We start from the raw sequence: 26,771 nt of genomic DNA, 5'->3' as shown, positions 1-26,771 counted from the left end.
GAACATCGCCTGTTTCAAGGCTCTAGTTGAGGAGTGCTTCAAGTTGTCCTGAGAAGATATGTTTTAGACTGTTCGAGAAGAAACTGGGGATGTTGTCAGAACCCATGGGGGTAATGTTCTTGGCTTTAGTAAGGACTGCTAGCATCTGGTCCCTGCTGATAACATGTTGGAAGAGATTTCACCTGGTGGAGCAGGTGGGAGAGTGGGGGGTGAAGTCTGAGCTGAATTTATCATCCCATAGATTTGCTGAATCACCCTTATCAGTGAAGGTTGTACCAGTCACCATCAGTTCAGAACAGGTTCTGGACATAGTTGAAGGAAAACCTTGTAGTTCACCTTGCTGGACTTAATTAGACTTCTTAGTTTCTTGTTTAGCTGTATAAGAGAGCACTTACCTTTAAGGGAGTTGCTCTTCTTGATTTACACCATGAGTTTTCTTCTTTTGTTATACACCCTGTTTAGTTGAGGATTCCTCTAGTGTGATTAGTTTTTAGTGTTTGTTTTAGGTTTATTTGTGGTAGGGGTAGACAGCCCCTATGCAGCCATTCATGTGTTTATAAAGGGATTCTGTGAATAATTCTGCATAGGTTGCTGTGATCTCAGGGTTGGGAGGAGCTCTGAATTTTGACAAACTGTTACTTAACGGGATGTAGTTTGCCTTTGAATATTTCTTAAATGTTTCTGGTTTAGCTGTATTTTCTGGTTTAATTTTTCTTCAAATGAGACAGCTTTGTGATCATACCTCACTAGCGAGGACATAACACTGGGTTGGGTGGTGGGGATTGTGCAATGCTCTCCCATGTTGGGGAGTACCAGATCCAATATGACTGATCCTCTGGTTGGAGTGTGCACTAGCTGTTCCGTGGTATTTGTGTTAATAAAGTCCAGAAAGCACTGTGCCTGTGAGTTTGAGGCAGGTTAGGTTTCCCAGTGTACAGTGGGGTAGTGCTAAGCACCTCTAGTAGGTTTAGGTAAGCATTGTGAGACTCTAGGGGCATAAATGGTGATGTATAGCTATCAATGATATGGTAAGGGACTTTATCTATGGTGAGTTGTACATGGATGATCTCCATGGTATCATCCTGTTATCCAACCTGGAGGTATGTTTTTTGCTAATGTAGATCGAGACACCTCCACCTTTGTCTCCAATCTGTGCTTTTGTTGGACTAAATGCATAGAAAACACTGTAACCTTGCATCTCTGCAGTCCTTTATATGATTTAAACCAAGTCTTGCTCATGGCACAGGTATCTGCATTCTCCAAAGTGAGGAGAGCTTGAATAGTGTGGAGTTTTTTATTTAGGCTCCGAGTACTGAGCAATAACACATCTTAAGGTTGCTTGTACACTTTTACAGTATGTTGGTATTTTTGTCATTTTGGCACTACCAAAAAAGGCTTCAAGGGGGTGGATAAAGTTTTAACCAATATCCAAATGCCTAGGGGAGACAAGTGCAGCCCATTATTGGCAAAACAATATGGTCCTTTTACCATGCCCTCCCAAGCTGACAAATACTGGATCCCCCTGGAGTGACAACAGAAATTAAGCCTATTACTAAAATCAATCATTTTATGTTCATACCATAGCATCAGTCTTCGTGAAGGTAGAATGCTGCTTAATCCAAGGCTCATAAGTATCTGTGACAGATATCCTGTCAGATCCACTATGTGTCTTTTCATATAGTCCAGTGAGGTATGCCTCTGTTCATTTATACCCACATGGACTATATGAAAAGACACATAGTGGATCCCAGGCTGCAGTAACTTGAGTGATTGCATGATGTTGCAGTTCCTGGGTACCGACAGGCAACTAACCATTATCTTCACCTTGACTAACCTGGTGAGTGAGAATCTGTGTGTAGCACAATCAAGTCTCCAAAGACAAGAGTATTAGGTAAAGTATATGATAAACCAAGAATTACCTCTATCTTTGGAATCCCTAAGGTCCATAAAAATGAATTAGACTCTCCAGTAAGACCAATAGTTGCTGCAGGAGAGTCCAAGACAGCACCAATAGCCAAATATGTGGATGTTAAATTAAAAAGTTTATGGATGAAAGATAATAATATTCTGAAAGACTCATGGGAGTTTTTAAGGGATGTAAAACAAGAATTATAAGATGATAGAATTATTTTTGTGGCAACTGACTTAGTGGATCTGTTTATGAGTATTCCACACCAAGAATGAATGCAATTATTTGAGGAAACATTGTTTAATGAAGCAAACTTAGAACATAATGAACAACTAGTTTGTCTTAATTTAATGGATTTAGGTTTGAAAAATAATTATATTTATTTTAAAGGCGGATTTTTTTCAACAGATAAAGGGAGTAGCCATGGGTGCTGCCTGTGCTCCCACCTATGCTAATATTGTTTTAGGGGTATGGGAAGAGAAATATATTCTTCATTCAAAATATGCAAATTGATGGATATTGCATAGAAGGTTTTTGGATGACATGTGTATTTTTTGGAAAGCCTCTGTTGATAAGTTAAAAGAATTTAATGTATTTTTGGAGAAAAACACTAATTTTTTAAAGTTTACCTATAACTGTTCTTACGAGACATTACAGTACTTAGACGTACTGATTTATAAAATGGGTGCTGGTTTTAGTTCTAAGATATATAGGAAATATACTTTTCTAATTCATACCTTCATTATGAAAGTGGACACCCTTTTCATTACAAAAAGAATATCATTAAAGTTCAGTACATTTAAGCTAGTAGAATGAGCTCAGCAGATAATGATTTTCATCAGGAATGTGCTTTTCTAGAGGGTTTATGTAAGGAAAGAGGGTATGCTACAAGTTTAATTTATGAGGTTAGGAAAGAAGTTATAGAGGGAAGGAAGGAGAGATTTAAACTGATTTTAGGTGATGTTACTTTAATGGAAGGAAAAGATTGTCCTCAAGGTAATAAGCAGGAAGAGAATTTTATTAAGGCTTTTATAACAGAATATAATGGATATGCAACTACTGTTACAAGCATAATACAAAAGGAATGGGAGAAATGTATTGGTTTAACAGACCTAACAAATATACCTAGGGAGCCTGTAAAGATTATTTACAAAACAGCATGTAATTTAAACAAATTTATTAGAACAAAAGCATAATAGTAGTAAAGATAAGAAGGATTTAAGAAAGAAAGGGACTTTTAAATGTGGAAGTTGCTCCCAATGTGCATTTATTTTAAATAAAGAGAAGATATTTCTAAGTAGTAGGAATAGGTGGATTCAAGGTACTGATTACTATAACTGCCATTCAGTGGGTTTAGTTTACCTTGTAGTCTTTGGAGAATGTGAAGCTTTTTATGTAGGGAAAACCAAGCATAAGCTTAAAAAAAGAATTTATGAGCATTACTATGATATACAAACAAAAAAGGAAAACAATGCTCTACTTTAAACATTCTAAAGAATACGAGAAAGCTAGGTTTTCATTTTTTGTGCTTGAAGATGTGAAAAATGATACTAGAGATGGGCTATGGGAGGAAAGAATTGAATACAGGGAACTATGGTGGCAGATTACCCTTCAGGCAAACCTATTCCCTGGGTTGAATGAGGATATATCTATAACCACCCTGTTAAGAATGAGGGCAGCAAAATTGTGATATTTCAACACACATAAACTATCCCTTGGACATCTAAATGTAAAAATTGCACTATATTCACAAGAACTTTAAGTGGTTACTTACACATTACCTTAATTATTTATTTTTTTTCATAAATGGTCTGTGCAGTATATATGAATACTGGAAATACTGTGGTTTAATTTTTTAACAAGTTCAGCAATATGTAGTTTAGCCAGTAGAGGGAGCTTTTACACTAAGTTTTTATAACAAGTTTTTACAACAAATATTTTTTTTCATTTTAGTAGAAAAATCATTTCACTATCTGTTATTCTATTATTTACTTCCTTATTTTTTACTATATGAGTTAATGAAAGGAGAAATATATTATGAGATGTACATATGCTTTATATATACTAAGGCTTGGATCGTTCACTGGGGGAGTTAATTGATTAATTAAACTTAATTCTTTCTTGTTATGTTAAATTATTTATGGTATAAAAGGACTAACCTTGATTGATTCCCTTTGTTGTATCTGATGAAGTCTTTGGGACAAAAAATACGAAAACGCAGTGATTTCGGTTAAGCGGTAATGTAGGTGGATGGTTCTATTATTTTTCTATATTAAAGTGAGTGCTGACTGAAAATATCCTGAAAGTGGTACTTGTCATACTCCTTTATGGTGCTTTCTTCACTTTGGATTTATGAGTTTTACTTAAGCACTGTCTGTTCATGTTTTGTAGTTTATTGGTAAAGACAGAGACATGGAAGGAGACAACAGGGTGCCACCTATGGAGGACAGCAGAAACGAGGAAGCTGGACAAATTAAAAATCTGATTGGCCAGTTAACCCAACTGATTGGCTAATCAGCATTAACAAGTCAATCAGTGATTGACATACTTTCTAAAGGGTACAGTAATCGGAATCAAGAAGTGGCTAACGTACATAGTAGTAAGTGAGACCAATGGAGCAAAGCGGTTGGTGTTTTTGGATAATACATTCAGAAAACAAACAGGAATACTTTTCCTATGATGGATATGAGTTTTGGATGGACACCTGCACTCTTGAGAGGAACAGAAGATGATATTTTAAGAACGATAAACCGTGAATCCAAAATTCCACCAGCACAATAAAGTGGAGGTGATTGTTTAACTACAAACAATGTTAATCTTGATTTGAAAGACTGACTTTTTGTTAACTTCTCACCAAAATTCAAAAACGATCCTATTAGACATTCCTCCATTTCTGATACTTATAATAACAAAACTAATAAGTTATCTGAACTTATGTTTAAAAACAGAACTTTGGACATTGAAAATTCTTATTTAAAACAATGTGCAAATCAAAGTATTGTGCCAAAAGGTTTGAGAATTTTTAAATATCCTAACAATGTTGAACCAGGTAGTGATTTTCACAAAGAGCATTTGTACATTTTTAATAGATGTGGTTTAGATATAGTAAAAGCAATTATAAACCAGAATGGTAGGCTTAAAGAAAAACTACATAAAGACATTGAGACAGTGAACAACAATATAATGAATGATTTGTTTTTTAGTATAGACATGGAAAAGGACAAGTATTTTAACATTAGAAAGAGAATTGATGAAAAATTTGATGGCTTGATTTATACAAAAATTAAGAAATTAGAAAGGGATGTAATAGAATATAAACAGAATAGAAGCTATCCAAAGCCAAAGTATTTTAATAAGATAGAATGGCACTTCATACAATGGTAATAGATGAGAGGAAAGGGATAATTTTTACAAGGAAGAACAGAATGAAGAAACAGTTGGAGATATTAATGACCATTTGGAGTACCCCCCTCTATGGAGGTTGGAAAGACTAAAAAACAATACCCCACCACAATATCAACAGAATTTTACAACTGGAGAAGTGGAAGAAGAGATAGGGGGAATGGCAGATATTAATCCCCCTGGAAACAAATGAAGGTGATTTAAATGAAGACAAACACAGAATGAGATAATTAATGTAATTTCCAGGTACACTTGGAATAACTTTAATATTTACAATTTCAGCAATGCTGAATTAGAGGATTAACATTTTTGTTTACTTTCCAAGGGGTTGAAGTATATCCCCCAAAAGAAAGGGAATTTAACTAAAGTTATCTTAGATTTAAAGATGTTTGTGAGGAAAATAAATTTATGTTTAGTATTATCCCAGGAAGTAAGAACAAACAAAGGAGTTGTATATAGGAAAAGTGCATTTAACCCTCCATTACATCCCCAACTAAAAAATTTTGAGACCATGGTTGAGAAAGAAATTAGGAAGGAATGGGTAAAGACTTGATACAAATCTAACTTACATATTCATGAAAAAAGAATCCTGGAAGAATTAAGAGCAAATAAGGATATAAGGGTTATGAAACCTGATAATGGTAGGGGCATAGTAATAATGGATGCAATTATATATGAGGGTAAAATGAACAAAATGTTGAGTAATACAGATAAATACCTTAGGGTATCTAAGAATAAAACGAATACTTCATATAGAAAAATCAATGTTCATTTGAATGATATCTTATTAGAGGGATTAATAGATCAAAAAACCTATAACTATTTGAATAATGATAATCCAAGAATTCCATCTATTTTTGGAATCCCTAAGGTCCTTAAAAATGAATTAGACTCTCCATTAAGAACAATAGTTGCTGCAAGAGGCTCCAAGACAGCACTGTTGGCCAAATATGTGGATGTTAAATTAAAAAGTTTATGGATGAAAGATAATATTTTGAAAGATTCATGGGAGTTTTTAAGGGATGTAAAACAAGAATTATACGATGATAGAATTATTTTTGTGACAATTGACTTAGTAGATCTGTTTATGAGTATTCCACACCAAGAAGGAATGTAATTATTTAAGGAAGCATTGTTTAACGAAGCAAACTTCAAACATAATGAACAACTAGTTTGTCTTAATTTAATGGATTTAGTTTTGAAAAATAATTATATTTACTTTAAAGGTGAATTTTTTTCAACAGATACAGTGAGCAGTCATGGGTGCTGCCAGTGCTCCCACCTATGCTAATATTGTCTTAGGGGTATGAGAGGAGAAATATATTCTTCACTCAGAATATGCAAATTGCTGGATATTTTATAGAAGGTTTTTGGATGACATATGCATTTTTTGGAAAGCCTCTGCTGATAAGTTAAAGGAAATTATTGAATTTTTGGAGAAAATCACTAATTTTTTAAAGTTTACCTGTAACTATTCTTATGAGACATTACAGTCCTTCGATGTATTGATTTATAAAATGGGTGGTGGCTTTAGTTCTAAGATATTTAGGAAAGATACTTTTCTAATTAATGCCTTCATTATGAAAATGGACACCATTTTCATTACAAAAAGATAGTAAGATCTTTTCACTACCTGTTCTACCATTATGTACTTCATTATTTTTTACTGTATAAGTTAGTGAAAGGAGAAATGCATTATGTACATAAGCTTTATGTATACTAAGGCTTGGATTGTTCATTAGGGGGAGTTAATTGATTAAAGTTCATTCTTTCTCATTGTGTTAAATGATTTATGGTATAAAATGACTAGACTTGATTCATTCACTTTGTTGCATCTGATGAAGTCTTTGCGACAAAATAGACGAAAACACAGTGATTTTAGTTAAATGTTAATGTATGTGGATGGTTTTATTATTTTTTTTATATTAAAGTGAGTGCTGACTGAAAAGGTCCTGAACGTTATACTTGTTGTACTCCTTTACGGTGCATTTTTACTTTGATTTATAAAGTGTATGCTTGCTTTATGGGCTTTGCTCTTAGGAACAATACTAGGCAAATTATCACAAGGGCCATAAGATGCCTAGCAGTATAATTGAGCTGAAACTAATTTAAATATAACATTTTATATAAGACAGATTAATATCTCTTAATTTATTATCTCTTGATAATGCAACCAGTGAAGTCACTTCTCATAGTAAATTATTAAGGATGACAGTAGATGATAGCCTTACATTTGACCTGCATTTACAAAATTTGCATAAGAACAACAATCAGAAACTAGGGATGCTTTACAAAGCCAAGCAATTCTCACTAACACAACTAAAATTACACTTGCCACTACTTACATCCTCCCCACATATCTTTACTGCACTCCCATCCTTATTAACCTCCAGGAATCACAAAAATCAAAACATGAACAATACTATAACAAAGGTGCTAAATTTGTAGCAAATACCCTTTTCAGAACCCACAATTGTATAGCACTAAAAAGCCTAAATTGGTTAGAACTACTCCATCAACTAACATATACACAGCTTCTTACCACCTATAAAATTATTTAGCATCTATCTGCTTGCCCAGCACTAAATAATATTTTACACAATTGTGTTCCCAGTTGGTCATTATTATCCAGTAACCAAAAACTCATCTCTGTCCACAATCTGCTGGGTGTTGTCTATACTTTTACCATGTTGGCAAGGCCTGGAACTCCTTGCTTGTATTCATCAGGTCAATACCCTCCCTCCCATCCTTTAAAACTAATCTGAAAGACTTCCTAGCCAAAAGCTGGCTCAATTCTTGCTCAACACCAGGATAAACTACATCCCTAAATCTGAATAGGTACCTATTCATACATTACACCTCCTTTTCCTCCTTTCTTCACTTACTTCCTTACTTCTATGAATTTCTATCTCCATTTCTCTGTCGAAATATACCATAAGCCTGCTTTTTTCTCATTTAATATTGCAATTCCTGTATTATACTCACTTACCTTTAATTTCTCTATAAACTGGCTAAAATTTCTCTAAATATTAAATCATTTTCATATAACATATCTATTCTTTAAAAAATGCTTTTATGCACTGCTTGATTGCTATAACTATTTAAATTGTAGATTTTTTTACAATATTTTTGATGATTGTAAAATTATTGTTTTTAAAATCAAGAACAGTAAAAATGAACTCCAAAAAAATAAATAAAAGTCAGTCATAAAACCAAAACCGTTTACTCAACTTTTAATATTATCAGTAAAATATTTTGTCTCTAAAATAATGGGATTTCTTCAGACTGAGTAATGTTTAGTAAAACCATCATTGAATTCAAAAATTATATCACATGCCTTAATGTTTGAACACCTCCTTTTCAAATATGCAACAAAAATCTTTGAGAATATTTAACCCTGGTGGGTAACAGGCATTTAATCTCACTTTTCTGCAAATATTGTGATATTCAAACATTTAATTGATTAGGTTTCTTTGATTTGGAGAGGGGGTGAATTGTTGAACGATTTTGTAATGTTCATAAACAGTATCAATCCTCTTCCTCAATTTACAGGCAACTATAGCTTAACGAGCATCTTTTTTTAGATGTCACTGCCATTAAAGAAAAATATAGATTAATTACAAAAATGTATACGAAGGAAGTACAAAACAACAGTTATTTGCATTATAAAAGCATGCACCCTAACAAACTAAAGAGAATGTTGTCAAAGGGCAATTTAAAGTGAGTCAATAATTTAACCAAGAAAGAGCAAGAATTTTTTGAATGAAGACATGAGCCTATGGAACAAATTTTTGACTAGAGGAAATCTGAAAGGGTTAATGTTAGAAACATGTACTGAAACATGTAATATAAGAAAACAAGACAAAGTTCCAGAAAGCACGCTTAAGAAAATTGATTTTGGAACTTCCATGCAACTTACTAATAGTGGTGATGCTCAAGCAATTAAAGGTATTATAATTAATGATTGGAAAATTTTCAGTAGTTACCATTAAAAAAAAAAAAAAAAAACTAGTGCGTGGCTGACCTGTGTTTATACAAAAATGGGCAGGAGTTTCAAAAATTATTTTCAAGCTAAACTCAACATGCCCAGAGAAAAATTTAGGATTCTGGTATGTGGCAATGTTATAATTGCAATTTCTGTGGGTATCTGTATACTGATTCAAATTAAATAAAAGAAAATAATTAATGAATCAAAATCAAAGGTTCTTATAAATGTAAGTCCAAATTTGTAGTATATCTAGTGATTTGCAAATCTTGTTTGTCATTGTGTAGGTCGCACTATTAGAGAATTGTATAAGTGAATTTATGAACACAAGCACGCAGTACAAGTGGGAGATGAAAGGAATGCATTGGGAAAGCATTATAAGTATAGTAAATGCAAGGTGGATTTTAAATTTATAGTACTGGATGAAATAAAACATTTTGATAATATGTTCAATGCAGAAGATGTATTAGGTGGTATGAATACCTATGGCAAGTGAGAGTAAATGCCTGTTACACACCAGGATTAAATAATCACAAAGATTGTGTTGCCTATTTGAAAATGAGGGGGTTAAAACATTAAGTCATGTGATATAATTTTTGCATTTAATGATGAATTTACTAAGCATTATTCAGTCTGAAGAAGTGACATTATTTTAGAGATGAAAGAGCTTACTGATAATGTTAAAAGTTCAATAAATGGTTTTGGTTTTATGACCGACTTTTATTTATTTAATTTTATTTAACTGTTCTTAACATGTTTTGTAATACTTTAGATCTTTCTTCCTCTGGCCTCTGCTGAAAATGGGCTCCTACTGGTAATCAAATATCAGTAAAATAATAAATAAAATAATAAATAAATAAATAATACATCCATCATAATTGTGTTTATTATAGATTATGATTGCAATTTTTATTTTATTTCCAGTGAATGATAATTAATATGTAATTAGGCATGAGAAAACTGACTGGATGGAAAGTCTTTATAATGAACACAATATACTTTATTGCTAGAATGCACCAATATGTTTGGTATAACTGTCTGCAATGTCTCTGGTTAATAAAATAAAAATTAAGCTGGAGTTTGAATGGTAATGTTCTTTTTGGAACTAGCAAATTGTGAATTTTCACACCATCCGAAAGCACAGAAATGTGTTCTAAGAAAAGTATTTCTCACAGCTATGTTACTGAGGATCTGATCCTGGTGTACTGTAGGATCATTTCTTAAGACTTTTCTTGTTCTAATTCTCTGCCACCATTGATGCACCCCAGAATATGTGACCCCTTCAAGACTACTAAACTTTGCCAGAAAACTTGTTTTGACAAAGCAAATGTATGTACAGCTGATGGGGATGGTGAAATCAAACTGATATGAAGTGCAAACCATTGTTCCAGGAAATAAATGCTATTTTTTTAAAGAACACTGTATTTCATAGGATCATAGGAGGTTATGAGGCTATTGGCCCTAAGGCCCTTATAAGCCTAGCCAAGAGTTTAGCTCATGTTTAGACAAGTCAGCACCCAATGCCCCTGTCCAGCAGGGACACGGGTGGAAACCCAGGGGTGTAATTTCTGTTTCCCATCCAGTTATCCAGGTTGTGCTTAAAAAGGGGTAAAGAGGTACTCTGCTTGATGTGGAGAGATAGTCTATTCCACAGATGGGGGGGTCTATGGGGCACAAATCTGTCCCGCCAACAAGTTTTGTTGATGTCAAAGACCAGGCTGAGGCCGCGCATGTAAGTTACTTGAGTGGAGCTTGACTTGCGGATATGCAGCAGTCCCATCAAGGAGGGGTCCGTGATTGCCTTCTATGCCAGACATAGGCCACCTCTGAGGAGTCTGTATGAAACTGAGTAGAGGAATAGGGCTTTTAGTCTATTTGTCTAGGGTAGATGTTTGAGGCCCTAGATTCTCCTGGTGAGCAACTTCTGTGGTCTCTCCAGCTGCTGCACCTGCTTTGCAAGGTACATTCCAAAAGGGGAACTGTACTCAACAGTGGACCTTATAAGGGAAGAATACTGGGATGTTATGACCTCCTTGTCCCTGGTAAGATACTCTTACTTATGAGGCGGGCCATGTAGAAGGCTTTCCATACAATGGAAGCAACATGATGGTCAAAAGTCAGGTTGCTGTTAACCTGGGTGCCCAAATCCCTCACGACTGACTGCATGCTTAGGACGTTGTTATTAATGTAATAATTTGTGGGGGTGTCGCTCTCCCTAGGGGGTGATGATGCATTTTTTGGTATTCAGCTTGAGGCCATCTTTCTGGCACCAGTCATCTGTCTGAGTGAGACCCTCCTGGAGGATGTCCACATCACTAGCGGAACTGATGACAGCACGCAGCTTGCAGTCATCTGCAAACTTGATCAGCCATAGCCCACTGGTTTTGGCCTGCACCTCTGAAAAGTATATCACAAATAACAGAGGCTCCAAGACTGAACCCTGGGGTATGCCACTTGTTATGGGTCTACTGCTTGAGATGGCTTCCCCTGTTTTGACTAGGTGGGTTCTATCAGTGAGCCAGCTTGCTACCCATCTTGTAACACATGGACTGACCTTAGTTGAGAGAGTTTATTATGGCTGTGTGGGGAATAGTGTCAAAGGCTTTGGTCAGGTCAAGGTAGGCGGTGCGCACTGTCTTCCCCTCATCCATGTCTTTGATTACTGTCTCAAAGAAGTCAACCCAATTTAACAGAAGTGATCTCCCCTTGATGAAACCAAACTGTGTGAGATCAAGTGTTTGGAGGTTGCCACTGTCCTTGTTAATGAGGTCCATGATAATCCGTTCCATGGCCTTGCAGATCAGGCTAGTTAGGCTGATAGATCTATAACTTCCCAGACTGGTGGATGCTCCAGCTTTGTGCAAAGGAATGACAGTGGCTGTCCTCCCCTCAGCTGGTACAAAGCCAGGACTCAGGCTTTGGTGGAATAGGGATTATTTCTTATTGCTATTACCAACAGCTAAAAATTAAAAAAAGAAAACTTTTCTGAAGGTGTTATAAGACATCTGGGGACACAGGTTGACAGAAACCTCTCCTTCGACCACCACATTGCCACTGTAGTCAGAAAGTCCTTCTATGTGGCACATCTCATTACCAAGGGTTTTGCATCCAGGAAGAAAGAGGTCATTATCTCTCTCTACTCTTCCCTCATTAGGCCAAGCATCGAGTATAATGCCCCATTTGGCATGTATCTCACTAGACACATGCAACAGCTGGAAAGGCCACAAAAGCACCTCACGAACAGGATCCTAGGCCTTAAACACATGTTGTACATGGACATACTCAAAAAACTCCAGCTATTCTCTGTCTCATATCATCTATTAAGAGGCGATCTCTGCTTGACATACAAAGCCATTTCTGACCCAGCTCTGTTAGAAATGCTACATCTAAGGAAATACCAATCCTCCGTACCACACGCTCCAGAGACCTCAACTTCATTACCACAATCAACAGAACATGCTGGAGGGACAGGTTCATAACCCAGAGATTGCTCATGTTCTGGAATAGACTCTCCATACGTGTCAAGCAAAGCACCTCACTGGCCTCTTCAAGAGAGATCTTGATGAGTGGATGGGAAATAGAAAGTTCACCTAGGGGATCACTCCAGTGGCTCTTCTTGATAGAGGCACTGGGAACTAATGTCAGGCAGCATGATACCAGGGCACTTCTCTGGGCTAACCTTGTAAAGGCTCCAGGGCCATTAGCCTAGTACATACCTATGAACCTAAACAGACAATAGACAGATAGACAAACAGATAAAGAACATTTGCTAGGAATGTACTGTGTCCTATCATGACAGTTCTGCTTACAGACTTGAATACTAGTTACATGTACTGCTATAAAAATGTAAACAATCATATCTGAAGGGTGTGCTAGGTACAGTTTTTGTGTATAGTAAAACTGTCACAAAAATATGTTACATTCAAATGATGGCAACACATATGAACATAGAAAATTTTGGGTCTATATTAGAACACTGAAGTTTCAAAACTTCAAATGTTCTAATATCAACCCCTATTCAGCGAAAGCTGAAAACATCGAACATATAGAACAGCGAAGTTTTCCCTAGGGAAATAATTTGCTGTCCCAAAACACATACACACAATAACAGCAATCCACACACATACACCTAAAATATTACACCTAACCCTACCCTAAACTATACACACACCACTAACTATCCACTTATCTTAACCCAAACCCTAACCCTAAGGTCCATCACAATCGCACACTCACCTCACCCGTTCCCTAACCCTAAATCACCTACCTCGCCCTAACCCTCACGTCCACACAATCGCACACTTACCTGACCAGTACCCTAACCCTAACTCACCTAACCCTCATGTCCATACAATCGCACACATACCTAACCTGCACCCTAACCCTAACTAATCTAACCCACACTCAATCACGCACTTACCTGAACCCGACCCGTAACTTTCCACCACAGTACTGAAAATACTGAAGCAACAGAAATGGACAACCAAATTCTTTCCCTAGGAAAAAATTTGGTATTCTGTTGCTTCGATATTTTCAGCTTTTGCTGAATAGGGGTCGATATTAGAACATTCGAAGTTTTTAATCTTCGACGTTCTAATGTAGACCCAATATTTTTGATTTGTTCATGCCTATAAACAAAAAGTTTGTGTGTGTGAATGATGATCACTAATCTGTCAGAATACATGCAATCTATTATACATAACATATATTTTCCTGGAAATATATTAGCAGGTTTAGTGAAGCATGTTTGTTCATTTCTCAGATATGACCCCTTTCCTTCTGTAAACTTCAACATTTTAGCCTCCAGATACACAGGCAAGTATTGTTTATTTGATCACATTTACAGCAAGCATATTTTGCCTAAACAGCAGGAAAAACTCTGCCTTAAATGTCTGATGGAAAATATGTTCATTAGCATTATACTCATGTCAGTAAATGAACACAGTAAAAGTGTATACAATAATATGCAGGTGTCCACAACACCTTAAATCTTTTTGAAGAACAGATACCTCCAATAAAAGTCAGCACATGCCTTCCATAGCTGTTGATTGAAATTCTGTTAAATATCCAGTTTTACCAAAATATTTGTGCTAGCCCTGTTCTTAAGTATGTTTGCTACAATTGAATATAATAGTGTATATTCTCCTAATATTAGTTTTTGCATGACGATTGTATAGACTCATCTGTATCTTACCTGTTTTGATGCTATGCTGAGGAGAACGAGATGTTATAGGAGTATAACGCCCATACCCAAATGAGCAAGTAGAACTAGGACTGGAGGTCCGCCATTGTTTGAATGATCTATCATCCTGATCGCCCTGTAAATTCAAAAGTACACACTGATAATAAATTATTTGCAAATGAAAGTAGTGTAATAGAAACAAAAGCTTAAACCACTGTTAGGTATCTAAATTACTAGATTTATGAAACTAGTATATTTTTATACTACTGAGACAAAAAAAGCATTCAGCCTCACTGTAAGGCATCCTAGAAATTGTGCAATTGTACTATGAAAAGTGATATATACACACACAGACACACACATACACACACACACACACATATACATATATATATATATATATATATATATATATATATATATATATATATATCTACAGTGGATATAAAAGATTTACACACCCTTATTAAATTTTTTCAACACGACATTCTATTTGTATCGCATATACTCTTGAGAGTTTTTTATTTTTATTTTTGGAATTTTATGTTTATTTAGTGGGTATTAAATAAATAAATATATACATGTTTTCTAATATGTAACACATAATACCTAGCTTTTTACATAGCCTTTTATATAGCTTCTTAATACATAATTTTAGATGCTACATAGTCTTTTAATACACATTTTGGATATTATTCATTTGTCTGCCATACATATATATTTTTTATATTAAATACTATGTTTATGTATTGTTACACATATATACACGTATCTATATACACTATTTGAATTTCTTTGTGATTTGAATGATGCTCTATATATACATTTTTGAAATAGGCTCAAGTTTCTAAGATATTTTGACATTCTGACAATATCATGCTATATTAGTGCTTAGTGTTTTGAGCTGTTATAGGCTGACATTGTGCGATCATTAGCCTTTAATGATTCAGTGTACTTGAACTGGTCTGATGTTTTTTAATCTGATTGATTGATTCTAATTATTAGTTAATTGAATAATTAACTATGAAGTTTATTGTATATAAGACCTTATGTTTTAAGACACAGTAGATCTGAAGAAGCGTACACTGAGTACGCGAAAGTGCTCATCTTTTCTGTTTTTTCACGAATAAACTCATTTTATTGTTCGTGGTGGTCAAGATCCTGTTTTGTTATCACACCCTTATTAAATGCCAAGTTTTTGTGCTATAAAAAATGAGACCACAATAAATCATTTCAAAACTTTCCCCATTTTAATGTGACCTATAACCTGTACAATTCAATTAAAAAACAAACAAATCTGTTAGGGGAAAATATAAAAAAGTAAAAGAAGCTGCTTGCATAAGTGTGCACACCCTTAAACTAATACTTTGTTGAAGCACCTTTTGACTTAATTACAGCATTCATTCTTCTTGGGTAAACACCTACCATCAATTAAAGAGTCTCTGATTAACCCCAAATAAAGTTCAGCTGTCCTAGTAGGATTTTCCTGACATTTACTCAGTTGCTTGCTACAACAAAAGCCATGGTTCTCCAAAAGCTTACAAAGGGATCTCATTTTTGAAAGGTATCAGTCAGAAGAAGGGTACAAACAAAATTTCCACAGCAATGGATATACCATGGAACACAGTGAAGACTGTCATCAAAAAGTGGAGAAAATATGGGACAACAGTGACGTTGCAAAGAACTGGACCTCCCTCCAAAATTGAGGAAAAGACAAGATGAAAACTGGTCAGGGAGGCTGCCAAGAGACCTACAGCAACACTGAAGGAGCTGCAGGAATTTCTGGCAATTACATGTGTGCTACATGTGACAACAATCTCCCATATTCTCCATATGTCTGGACTATGGGGTAGGGTTGCAAGATGGAAGCCCTTTCTTACACAGAAAAACATCTAGGCCCAGCTAAAATTTGCAAAACGATACATCAAGTCTCCCAAAAGCACGTGGGAAAATGTGTTATGGTCTGATGAAACCAAGGTTAAACTTTTTGGCCAGAATTCCAAAAGGTATGATTGGCACAAAAACAACACTTTGCATCACCAAAAGAATACCATTCCCACGGTAAAGCATGGTGGTGGCAGTATCATGCTTTGGAGTTGCTTTTCTTCAGCTGGAACTGGGGCTTTTGTCAACATGAAAGGAATTATGAACAGTTCCAAATACCAGTCACTTTTGGCCCAAAACCTTCAGGCATCTGCTAGAAAGCTGAAGATGAAGAGGAATTTCACCTGTCATCACAACAATGAACCCAAGTATACATCCACATCAACAAATGATTGGCTTCACCAGAAGAAAATTTAAGTTTTGGAATGGCCCAGCCAGAGCCCAGACCTAAATCCAATAGAAAATCTGTAGATAACCTGAAGAGGGCTATGCGCAAGAGCTGCTCTCACAATCTGACAGATTTGGAGTGCTTTTGCAAGGGAGAGTGGGCAAATATTGCCAAGTCAAGATGTGCCATGCTGACAGACTCCTACCCAAGAAGACTGAATGCCATAATTAAATCAAAAGGTGCTTCAACAAAGTATTAGTTTAAGGGTGTGCACACTTATGCAACCAGCTTATTGTATGTGTTTTATTTTTTATATTTTTTCCCCTAACAGATTTGTTTTTCAATTGAATTATACAGGTTATAGGTCACATTAAAGGTGGGAAAAGTTTTGAAATGATTTATTGTGGTGTAATTTTTTTATATCACAAAAACCTGGCAGTTTAACAGGAGTGTGTAAGCTTTTTATATCCACTGTATGTATATATATATATATATATATATATATATATATATATATATCCAACAACACAAGAAACAGAAGACTGTGCAGAAACACGGAGAGCTATGGGACGAAATAAAAGACAGAAAACTTTAATGTGAGCGCTTTCACACACTATGATGCTTCATCAGACAACAATATGCATTCAGAAAATCCTTAAATACATCCAGAAATTCAAATCAGCCAATCAAAACTCTGATCTAATTAAAACTATGTGCCATATTTAAAATGCACCATGCATAAAATAAATACATACATATAAAAATATATTTTTAAAACAAAAAAACAGCATAAATTCACTTCTCAACCAGTATACGTGCTTTCAAGGCTGGTTTAACAGAAACTGTACCATTGAGACCAGAACACAAATGTGCTCCTAGTCTCAAAATCCATTTCATCTCAGCCATATCAGTATAGGCATATATGTCACCCAGCCTAATGTTTTCGTGTATAACTTGTATAACCTGAAATGTGAACAAATGTGTTTCTCCTGCTGACAGAGTATGTTTGGCTAATGCCCTATGTTCCAACTTTTTCCTAGTACAATACATATGATCTCTTATTCATTCACGAAATCTTCTATTTGTTTTACATACATAGAATTTTGAATATACAGTACAATAAGCCAAATAAACCAAATTCTTGGTATTGCAGTCAGCCTGCATGTTAAAATTCCATACTTTTTCATGTCGGGGTGTGTAAATTGTCCACTCTCATCTATAAGGTGGCAAAAATTACAACCATTGCACTTCCTGGTCCCTACTACATTTGGTTGAGCCATATTACTAGTATTAGGATAACACAGTAGCTGTTTGAGTGTACTCTTATTTTTATATATAACCCAGGGTCGTGGACTCACCACCCCTCACATTTTGTCTTCTGTGTGTAAAATGTGCCAATTTTTGTACAAAATGTCTCTAATGTATTTCACATCTGCGGTGGTGCAGCGGTAGCATTGTTGCCTCACAGCAAGAGGTTCTCCCGTTCGATTCTCGGCTGGAGTGCGGGGAGTGCCTTCTGTGTGGAGTCTGCATGTCCTCCCCGCAGTTGGGTGGGCGTTTGAAAGACATGCATAAAATGGGCGTGCCTTCGTTGAAGGTTGAACGTCGAGCTGGCACCTCGGTGTTCGTGAAAATCTACTGCCAATCATTAGCGGACCAGCGTTCCGCTGTGGCGACCCCTAACCGGGAAAAGCCGAAAGACAAACAACAACAACCATAGGAAAGAACTACTGGTACACCTTGAGGCCGCTTATGCCTAAACCTCATTGGAACCGTTGTACCAGAAAAATAGGGTTTAGCTCTGCCTTGTCTCACTCCCAATGTTGTGCTTATAGCATTAGAAACAGCCATCTCATCATAGCCTCTCCCCACAAACTCAGATTTCAACATCTCTAAACTGTTATACAGAATGTCATCTTTAGTGGTCAATCTAGACAATCGTAAAGTCTGTTCCTGTACCACACTGGAGAAAACATGTTGAGGATGCATGCTAGTTCTATGCAAAAACGATGGACAGTAACAGTCTTTACGGTGTAGTTCTGTAGTAAAACTCCCATCTATTCCTACAGATATAGTTACATCAAAAAACTCAGTGATAGTGTGTGACAACTTATGTGTAAAACGTAAAAAAGTGTAACTTCTATTGAGCTCATCTATAAAGCTGTAGAGAGTACCACTATTGTTGTTCCAAACAAAAAAGATGTCATCTACAAAGTGCCGGTAAAATACAACACCTGTCTCTCTACTACTGATAATGTTAGAATGTTCCTACTCTGCCATAAATAAATTCGAGTAACTATTGGCACAGCTGGTGCCCATAGCAACACCCTTCTGTTGCCAATAGTACGCTCCTTCAAATACAAACACATCATTGTCAAGTATAACCTCCAGCAAATAACATAGTTAATCAATCTGTTTACTGTCAAAAGAACCTTCCCTTGTTGGATAACTTTTAACCATGTTAATAGCTTCTCCATTTGGAATGCAAGTAAGCAGGGATTCAACATCTAAGGTCACTAAGATGATAGATGAACAAACACCAGTTCCAAAAACTCCATATAAATCTCATAAAAAATGTTCTGTGTCGTCCAATACTACTGGATATTTATCTAAAATGATTTTCAACTGTTTTTCTACATATATGGATATTGGCTCCGTTAGCCAACTGGCACTGGATACAATAGGTCTAAGACTAGGATTCATTGGATTTTTGTGGATCTTGGGCAAACCATATAACTTTGGGACAAGTGGAAATTCCACATAAAATAATTATATAGATCATGAGATATGAGCCCCATACAAAAACATTCATATAATCCCATGAAAACTTGTTCTTGTATATGTTCAATAGTAGATAACTCAATCTGCTTATATACATGAACATCTCTTAACTGTAAGAACATTTGTTGCAAATAAAAATCAACATTTAGGACCACAACGGGTCCTCCCTTATCAGCAGGTCTGACAATAATTTGTCTATTATTTTGTAGAACTTTCAATGCTTGTCGCTCATCACTACTTAAATTACCACTTTTAATAGCTTTCTGTTGATTAAAAAACTTGTATAAGTCATTTTCACATGCTTTAACAAAAATATCTAAGGTTGGCGAAAAAACAGGTACAAAAGTACTAGGTTTAGAGAAAATGTTCCGTTGTATTTCACTCACAGTACCAAATCTCATACGTAATGCAACATTTCGAGCAAATGGTCTAATTTCTAACAGCGTCTCATCAGCAGTTGCTGTAGTCGATGGCACAAAGCCTAGACCCTTAGCAAGTCGAGAAATCTCAGAAACAGTCAAAGAATGGTTAGATAAATTCCATACTAAGCAGTTTGGGCTGCTGCCCACATTTTTTTCAATGTATGTCTGTTGTTGTGGTTGGAAGGCTCTTTCCATTTCTGTCCCGTCAACAAATTGCACCTGTCTTGGACAGATTTGCTCCACACCTGAAAAGGAAGAGGTAGAGTAGGCTCCACTGCTATATTGGTGGCGAGTGTAGTCTTCCTTCTCACCACTATATATCCCCATACATATTGGTGGGGTTGGCAGTATATTCAGATGTACCTTGACTGATGTCTCGGGGCATATGAGCTGCAGATAATTCTGTTCTTACAGGAGCTTTTTGTATGCTTGGAGCCACTCCTCCATCTAACTCTGGATTGGTTGCTGGGTTATTCTCAACCAGGTCCTCTGTTCGACTACAAGTAGCGATTGGTTCATTGTGTTGCTCGTTTCTCGGCCAAGCAAATACCTGCTGATTCTTAAAATCTTCCATATCATGGACAAGATTCTTTCTCTTAACCCGTAGCAGTTTCCTTCATAGGCCAGCACCTTGTCAATAACCTCATATAAAAAAACATCAGCATTATCAGTTTTTGCTAATTTAGACAATTCCCCAAATTTAGACTCTATCTTTGAGTTCAATTCCATCTCAATAGGTGCAAAAAAATCAATAATGAGCTGCATGTACACTTTGCTCATATCGAGATTAATCCTCTGCCACTTTGCCAACAAATCCGGAAAAGTATTTCCGTAGGTAGGCATGTTTAACACCCTGAGACCTCGTGGAACCACATTAAATTTCAAGCAGGCTTGCCCAACTTATAAGTAAGCTTATGGCATCCAGAACCAACCCTTAGTCAAGACTGTAAGAAAATCACTTTATGTTGCCCAACTTATAAGTAAGCTTATGGCATCCAGGTCCAAGGAAGTTACAGTACCACTTTACTCTACGATTATCAAACCTATCATTGAGTACTATGCCTTCTATGGCAAGTATCTGAACAGGGATATGCAAAAGTTGAAACACCCACAAAGTTCCTCACCAAGAGAATCCAGGACATTAACACACTGTCCTACTCAGACCACCTTAAGGCCCTATCACTATACCGAGTCTCCTACTGGAGTTCTATTTCTGGCATATAAGACATCCCTGGATCCAACACTGATGGAACTCTAGATCATCTACAAAATAAACAGCAACTGAAACATTAGATCCAAGGACCTAAAGTTTGCTTGTGACATAAATAAAATATGCTGGCAAGACTAATGTGTGTCTCAAAGATCCCCATAATAGTAAAGCAAACTTCATCCTTGACCCAGTTCAAATGCATCTTTGACTACGGATGGGAAAGCACAAATTCTTCCCCAGTCTGACCCCCTGGACTCTGATGGACATAGGTCAACCATAAATATTCCCTATCAAAGATATCCCCCCTGTGAATGAAAGGTCACCTGCCCCTGTGAATGAAAGGTCACCTGCAAGAACTATCTATAGAGAATCACCTATAGTATAGTTGTAAAACAGATCTAATTCTGAACAGTATATTAAGTGTGGATTCTAACCATCTTTTCACAGCTAAATGGATATTGTTCAGTGGAAGTAAACCAAATTATGGAACCCCCCCCCATTAGTAATTATGAGCCTTTACATCTTGTCAAACATGTAGTTCCACCATTGTTTTGCTGCTAGATATTCTGTATAGATGTCATTTTTACTAGAAGAGGCACCAGATGTTTGTGAAGATCATGGTATCAGTCTTGCAAATGAATGTGTTGGTGGCAGATGGGTGGCACTGCAGCACATTTGTAGGGTGCCACAGTATGGAGGATGTAGCATTTACTGCAGTGCTCTGCATCAAACCTACAGTTATAGATCCAATGTTATTATATCAATGGACATATTGGGAATGAGTACTGTACAGTTCTTACGACAGCTACATAGGGTGTGTCCACTGTCTGTATAAAATGGTGTCCAGAGGATCAAATAATATATACAAGGTAGGAATGATGACATAGCACTGAGTATGTCCTACTCCACAGCCATGGTATTGTATGCTGTAGCTTATAAGAACCGTCTCATGTCATGACTGCAGAGTAGGTTACATATGCGTACTCCATTTGTTAAGAGATCTGTCACTGCTATGTGGTGCTCTGTGACATCCTTGCATGAGAGTGCAAATGTTTATTGTTCTCACACTCCACTGTTGTGTTCTATATACCTAACTACTTAGTCTTCTTAGATCTAGATGTTGATCAAGATATGAAAGTTAGACTGTATTTTATGTTGGTTTTCATCTGGATCCCAAGAATTGTGTATTTGTGCATCTTTTGAACTGTTTGAACTGGACACTGTCCAGACATTTTATTATATTGTATTCTTTTTTGTTAAATTGGAAGTTGCAAGGAATCACCTTAATGGATTTCAGTGTTTCGCCATTTTTAGTATTCCAGCATTCTTTTGAGGGTTTTTTTACCTATGACTGTCTAGATTGCTAGACTACTTCTGAACAGACAGATTTCATGGTGTCTTTTGACTGTTTTCTTGGGAAATTAGTTGTGTGGTTCATGGGCTTGATTTTAGTTGTTGTGGAGTTTGTGGACAGCAGGTGGCTGTTGTTGGCTGGTTGCTTGAGCCATGGTTTGGTAAATGATGGGACATTTGCCATTCCTTAGATTCACCCCAGTTATAGTTCATCAGAATTCGGCTAGTATTCAATGGGCTTTATGGACAAACTATTTTGACCTCAATGTACTTCCACTTAAAACAGTAATGGAACCTGACAAATGGTTGCTGTAAGTTCATACTTTGTCCACAGTTTTTGGGCCAATAGGATTATTGCTCTAATATAGTGAGAAAGAATTTGCTGCGGTGGTGGTGCTGCGGTAGCATTGTCGCCTCACAGCAAGACGTTGTCCCGTTCGATTCTCAGATAGAGCATCTTCTGTGAAGAGACATGCGTGAATGGGCGTACCTTTGTTGAAGGTTGTGCGTCAGGGCTGGCAACTCGGCACATAAAAATCCACTGCCAATCATTAGGGGACTGGAGTTCCACTGTAGTGACCCCTAACCGGGAAAAGCTGAAAGACACAACAACATAGTGAGAAAGAATTTATGATAGGTCCATAGGAGGTTACTAGGCTATTGACCCGAGGGTCTTTACAAGTCTAGCCATTTAAACTCAATGTAATACTAGAGAAAAGATATAGCCTATGCCCAAGATTTTTTCCTTAGCAATGACTGCCCATGACTGCCGTGTCTAGGAGGGACATAGAAGTAATCGCCATCAAAAATTTATGGTTTTCCATCCAGTCGTTTTGGCTATACTTAAACAGGGTCATAGAGGTGCTCTGTTTGATTTGAATTGGTAGCCTATTCCAAGGAGTGGCATCCTCTGGGAGACATATTTGTCTCTCCAGCAGGTCCTGTTTATATTGCAAGCTTGGTTAAGGTCCCTGAAGCGGGTGACTCTAATCCCATTTGTCTTGGGGATGTGCAGCATTTCCATTAGGTTTTGGTCAGAGATTGCTCTGTAAGCTAAGCAAAAGTCTCCTCTAAGTACAGTGACAACTTCATTCTGCCCATGTAAGGCATGCGCTGAAGACCCTGAATTTTCTTAATTAACAATCTCGGAGGTATCTCGTTGCTGCAGGTGCCTGTTACCTGGTACAGTACATAACAAAGGGTACATACCAAAGGGAGCACTGTACTCAATTATTGGCCTGATGAGGGATGAATACAGGGGAGTTATAACCTCTTTCTCTCTTGAGGCAATGCCTTTGCTAATTGGGTGTGCAACATAGAATACCTTCCTCACCACAGTAGACACATGGTGGATAAAGTTAGGGTCACAATCACCTTGCATTCCCAAGTCTCTCACTACTGAGTTGGTACTTAGGGTATTATTATTTATTTGACAAATCAGCAGGGACATTGTTTTTACCAAAGGGAATGATGATGCATTTTTTTTCCATTTAGTTTAAGTCTGTGGCATTGGCACCAGTCACTGGTCTGTGTAAGTCTCTCTTGAAGCACATTGACATCATTAGCGGATTCAGTGACTGCACCTAATTTGCAGACAACAGCCCCTTCATTTTGCCCTGAACTTCTAAGAAGTATATTCCAAACAAAAGGGGGCCCAGCACTGACCCTTGTGGAACCCCACTGGTGACAGGTTTGCTAGTTGAGGTGAAGACTCCACTTTGACTGAGTGTGATTGGTTGATGAGCCAGTCTGCGACTCACCTGACAACATACAGGTTGACATTAAACTGGGTAAGTTTGTCAATGATGCCCAAATGTGGGACTGTGTTAAAGGCCTTGGCCAAGATATACCTTCTTCTATGGCTGTGGTCACATTTTTGAAGAAGTTCACTAGGTTTAACAGACATAACCTGCCCATGACAAAACCAAACTGGGTCAGATCAAGGGTTTGGAGGTCACATATATCCTTATTAAGTCCATGATGATTCATATACCACCTTTGCAAAAGGGAATAACTGTCCCTGTTTCCCATTCAGCAGGGAGAACACCAGTACTCAGGCTGTGGTTGAATATCATCTTACCAGTTTTATTATTCTGACTATATATTTTACTCATTCAAGTGTGCTGACCTCATTGATAGCCATGCATTATATATGATATGCTTAATTTTATTTATTCACTTAATTTATTATGTGTATCGCTTCTCTTTCCTGATAGTATAATACTTAGGAAATAAGCACTAATAAAAACTGAAGTTGAATTTATAAGCACCTTTCCTTTTTCCTAATGTTGTTACTAAGCCACAGTCTGCAGTGCATTACTCTGGTGTAACCACGATGTTGGGTGTAACACCCCTGCACTGGCCCAGTAATCAAGGAGCCTCAATCCTCACCACTAGCACAAGTGAGGGACGTACACATTTGGAGGATGACAAGTACACATCTGGAGTTACATCATTCGCCTATACCGATTACCGCAGGTACTGTGGATAATTTGAAAGAGTTTAATGAATTAAGCAGAGAGCTGGAGAATGACTTATATAAACTGCAGAGGCTAATTTGGCAGAGAAGGCATATGGAGGCATGCCTTCATTTTCGTATCGTTCCTAGAGGTATGAGAATTCTTTGTATGCCTACCTATGGTAATAACCATCCGGACTTATTAAAGAGGTGGCAGAAGCTAAATTTAGATCTAAGCTTCAACTATATACAACTGTTAATTGATTACTTTTCCCCCATTGAAGTAGAACTTATTCACAAAGTGGAGGCTCTGAATAGAGATTTACTGAATCGCTTTAAAGGTGGGATGTATGATAAGAGAATGGACAGTGTCTATACTCAAGTTACATATATAGTGATAAGTTGCAGCAGATTAAATACCGTAAGCTGCAACGGGACCAGAGGGATTTCACACTTGGGCAGGTGTTTGTTTGGCCCAAATACAATCAGCGGTCAGAGCAGGCATCTAATAATAATACGGCTTAACTTTTAAGCAATGTGAATGATGCTGTTCATGAACTTGAAGTGACAGCTGATATGGTTCCAAATACCATTCATAATGTGGAAAGAAGTGGTGTACACATTACAGACGTGATTACGTCATCTACAGAGAAGAGCGAACGTAACGTCTCTTCTACTCCCCCTTGTAATCAAGAAGCGTTAATGGAGACCAGAGATAATCAAGGACTAGGGGCAAGACCAAAGATAGCGACTAGGAGCTCGGATGATTTTTTTCCACTTCTAATAATGTTTCGCGAAAGGGAGAGAGACAGATCAAGCCGTCGTGGCCGCACAAAACGCAAGTTTTCGGGGGACATTCCAGGCGCGAGACAAAGGGCGCGGAGCTGAATCAGTTAATTTACAACTTTTCAAGACTTGAACTTGATAAGGCGGACTATTCTTTGTTAAATAAGAGGTTATCTTTTATCCCCTCCCAGGCAAGTAAATTGAGTGAACTTTTAGTTGATCTCAGGCTATTTGGACGTTCTGTAGCATTAAAGCTAATGTTCACTAATGGTAATAAGGAGGACCATCTGATAGATGGATTTAAACGTAAATGTTCCTTTGCTCCACAATTATTAGTTAATGTTGAATGTTTTATCAATTTATGTGAAAATGACTTATATGCATATTTTTCGGGACAAGGCCCCAGGTGCACTTATTATAATTTGAGTAAAGAAGAGAGATGCTCTTTAATTAATCTATCATCAAATAATGACCTAGTAATAAAACCTGCCGATAAGGGAGGTGGAATAGTGCTATTAAATGCCATTGATTATGATAATGCAATGTTTAGTATGTTATCGGATGCTAATACTTATGAGGAGATTGATTCAGAATCTCTTAAGAGAGTTATTAACAAAGTACATGATGATTTATATGACCTGCTGATGTGCAGGTAGATTACGCAGAGGTTATATGATTTCTTTTTGGTTGATTTCCCTATAGTACCATATATAAAGGGTCTCCCCAAAATACATAAAAATGTTTTTCCCCTTCCCATGAGGCCTATAGTGGCGGGTGAGGGTTGGGTCACTGAAAAGATATCAAAATATATAGAAAGCATATTAGGACCTTTGGTTAGAAACATTCCAAGCATTTTAAAGGATAGTTATCAATTAATTCATGAACTATCTTCCATTAGGGAAGAAGTTAAAGACACTCCTTATATAATGGTGACCTTAGATGTGAGGAATTTATTTACATCCATTCCCAATGACTATGGCGTTGAAGCTGTAAGGAGAGTTTTAGTAGCAA

The 26,771-nt window shown here is 36.8% G+C and overlaps 1 protein-coding gene across 1 annotated transcript in view; it reads right to left on the bottom strand.

Annotated features, from left to right (window-relative positions):
* The window catches only part of ABLIM2 (actin binding LIM protein family member 2), a 2,642,076-nt gene that overhangs the window by 744,586 nt on the left and 1,870,719 nt on the right, over positions 1-26,771 (bottom strand). The window contains exon 12 of the mRNA XM_044062807.1: positions 14,491-14,614. Within this exon, the coding sequence (XP_043918742.1) occupies positions 14,491-14,614 (124 nt within the window). The remainder of the gene's footprint in view (positions 1-14,490; positions 14,615-26,771) is intronic.

This window comes from Protopterus annectens, chromosome 2.part1 (assembly GCF_019279795.1).
Source record: "Protopterus annectens isolate FY-2018-M chromosome 2.part1, PAN1.0, whole genome shotgun sequence".
Classification (NCBI taxonomy): domain Eukaryota; kingdom Metazoa; phylum Chordata; order Ceratodontiformes; family Protopteridae; genus Protopterus; species Protopterus annectens.
Note: the sequence above shows the minus strand (reverse complement) of the source record. Positions and strands in the feature narration are given on the sequence as shown.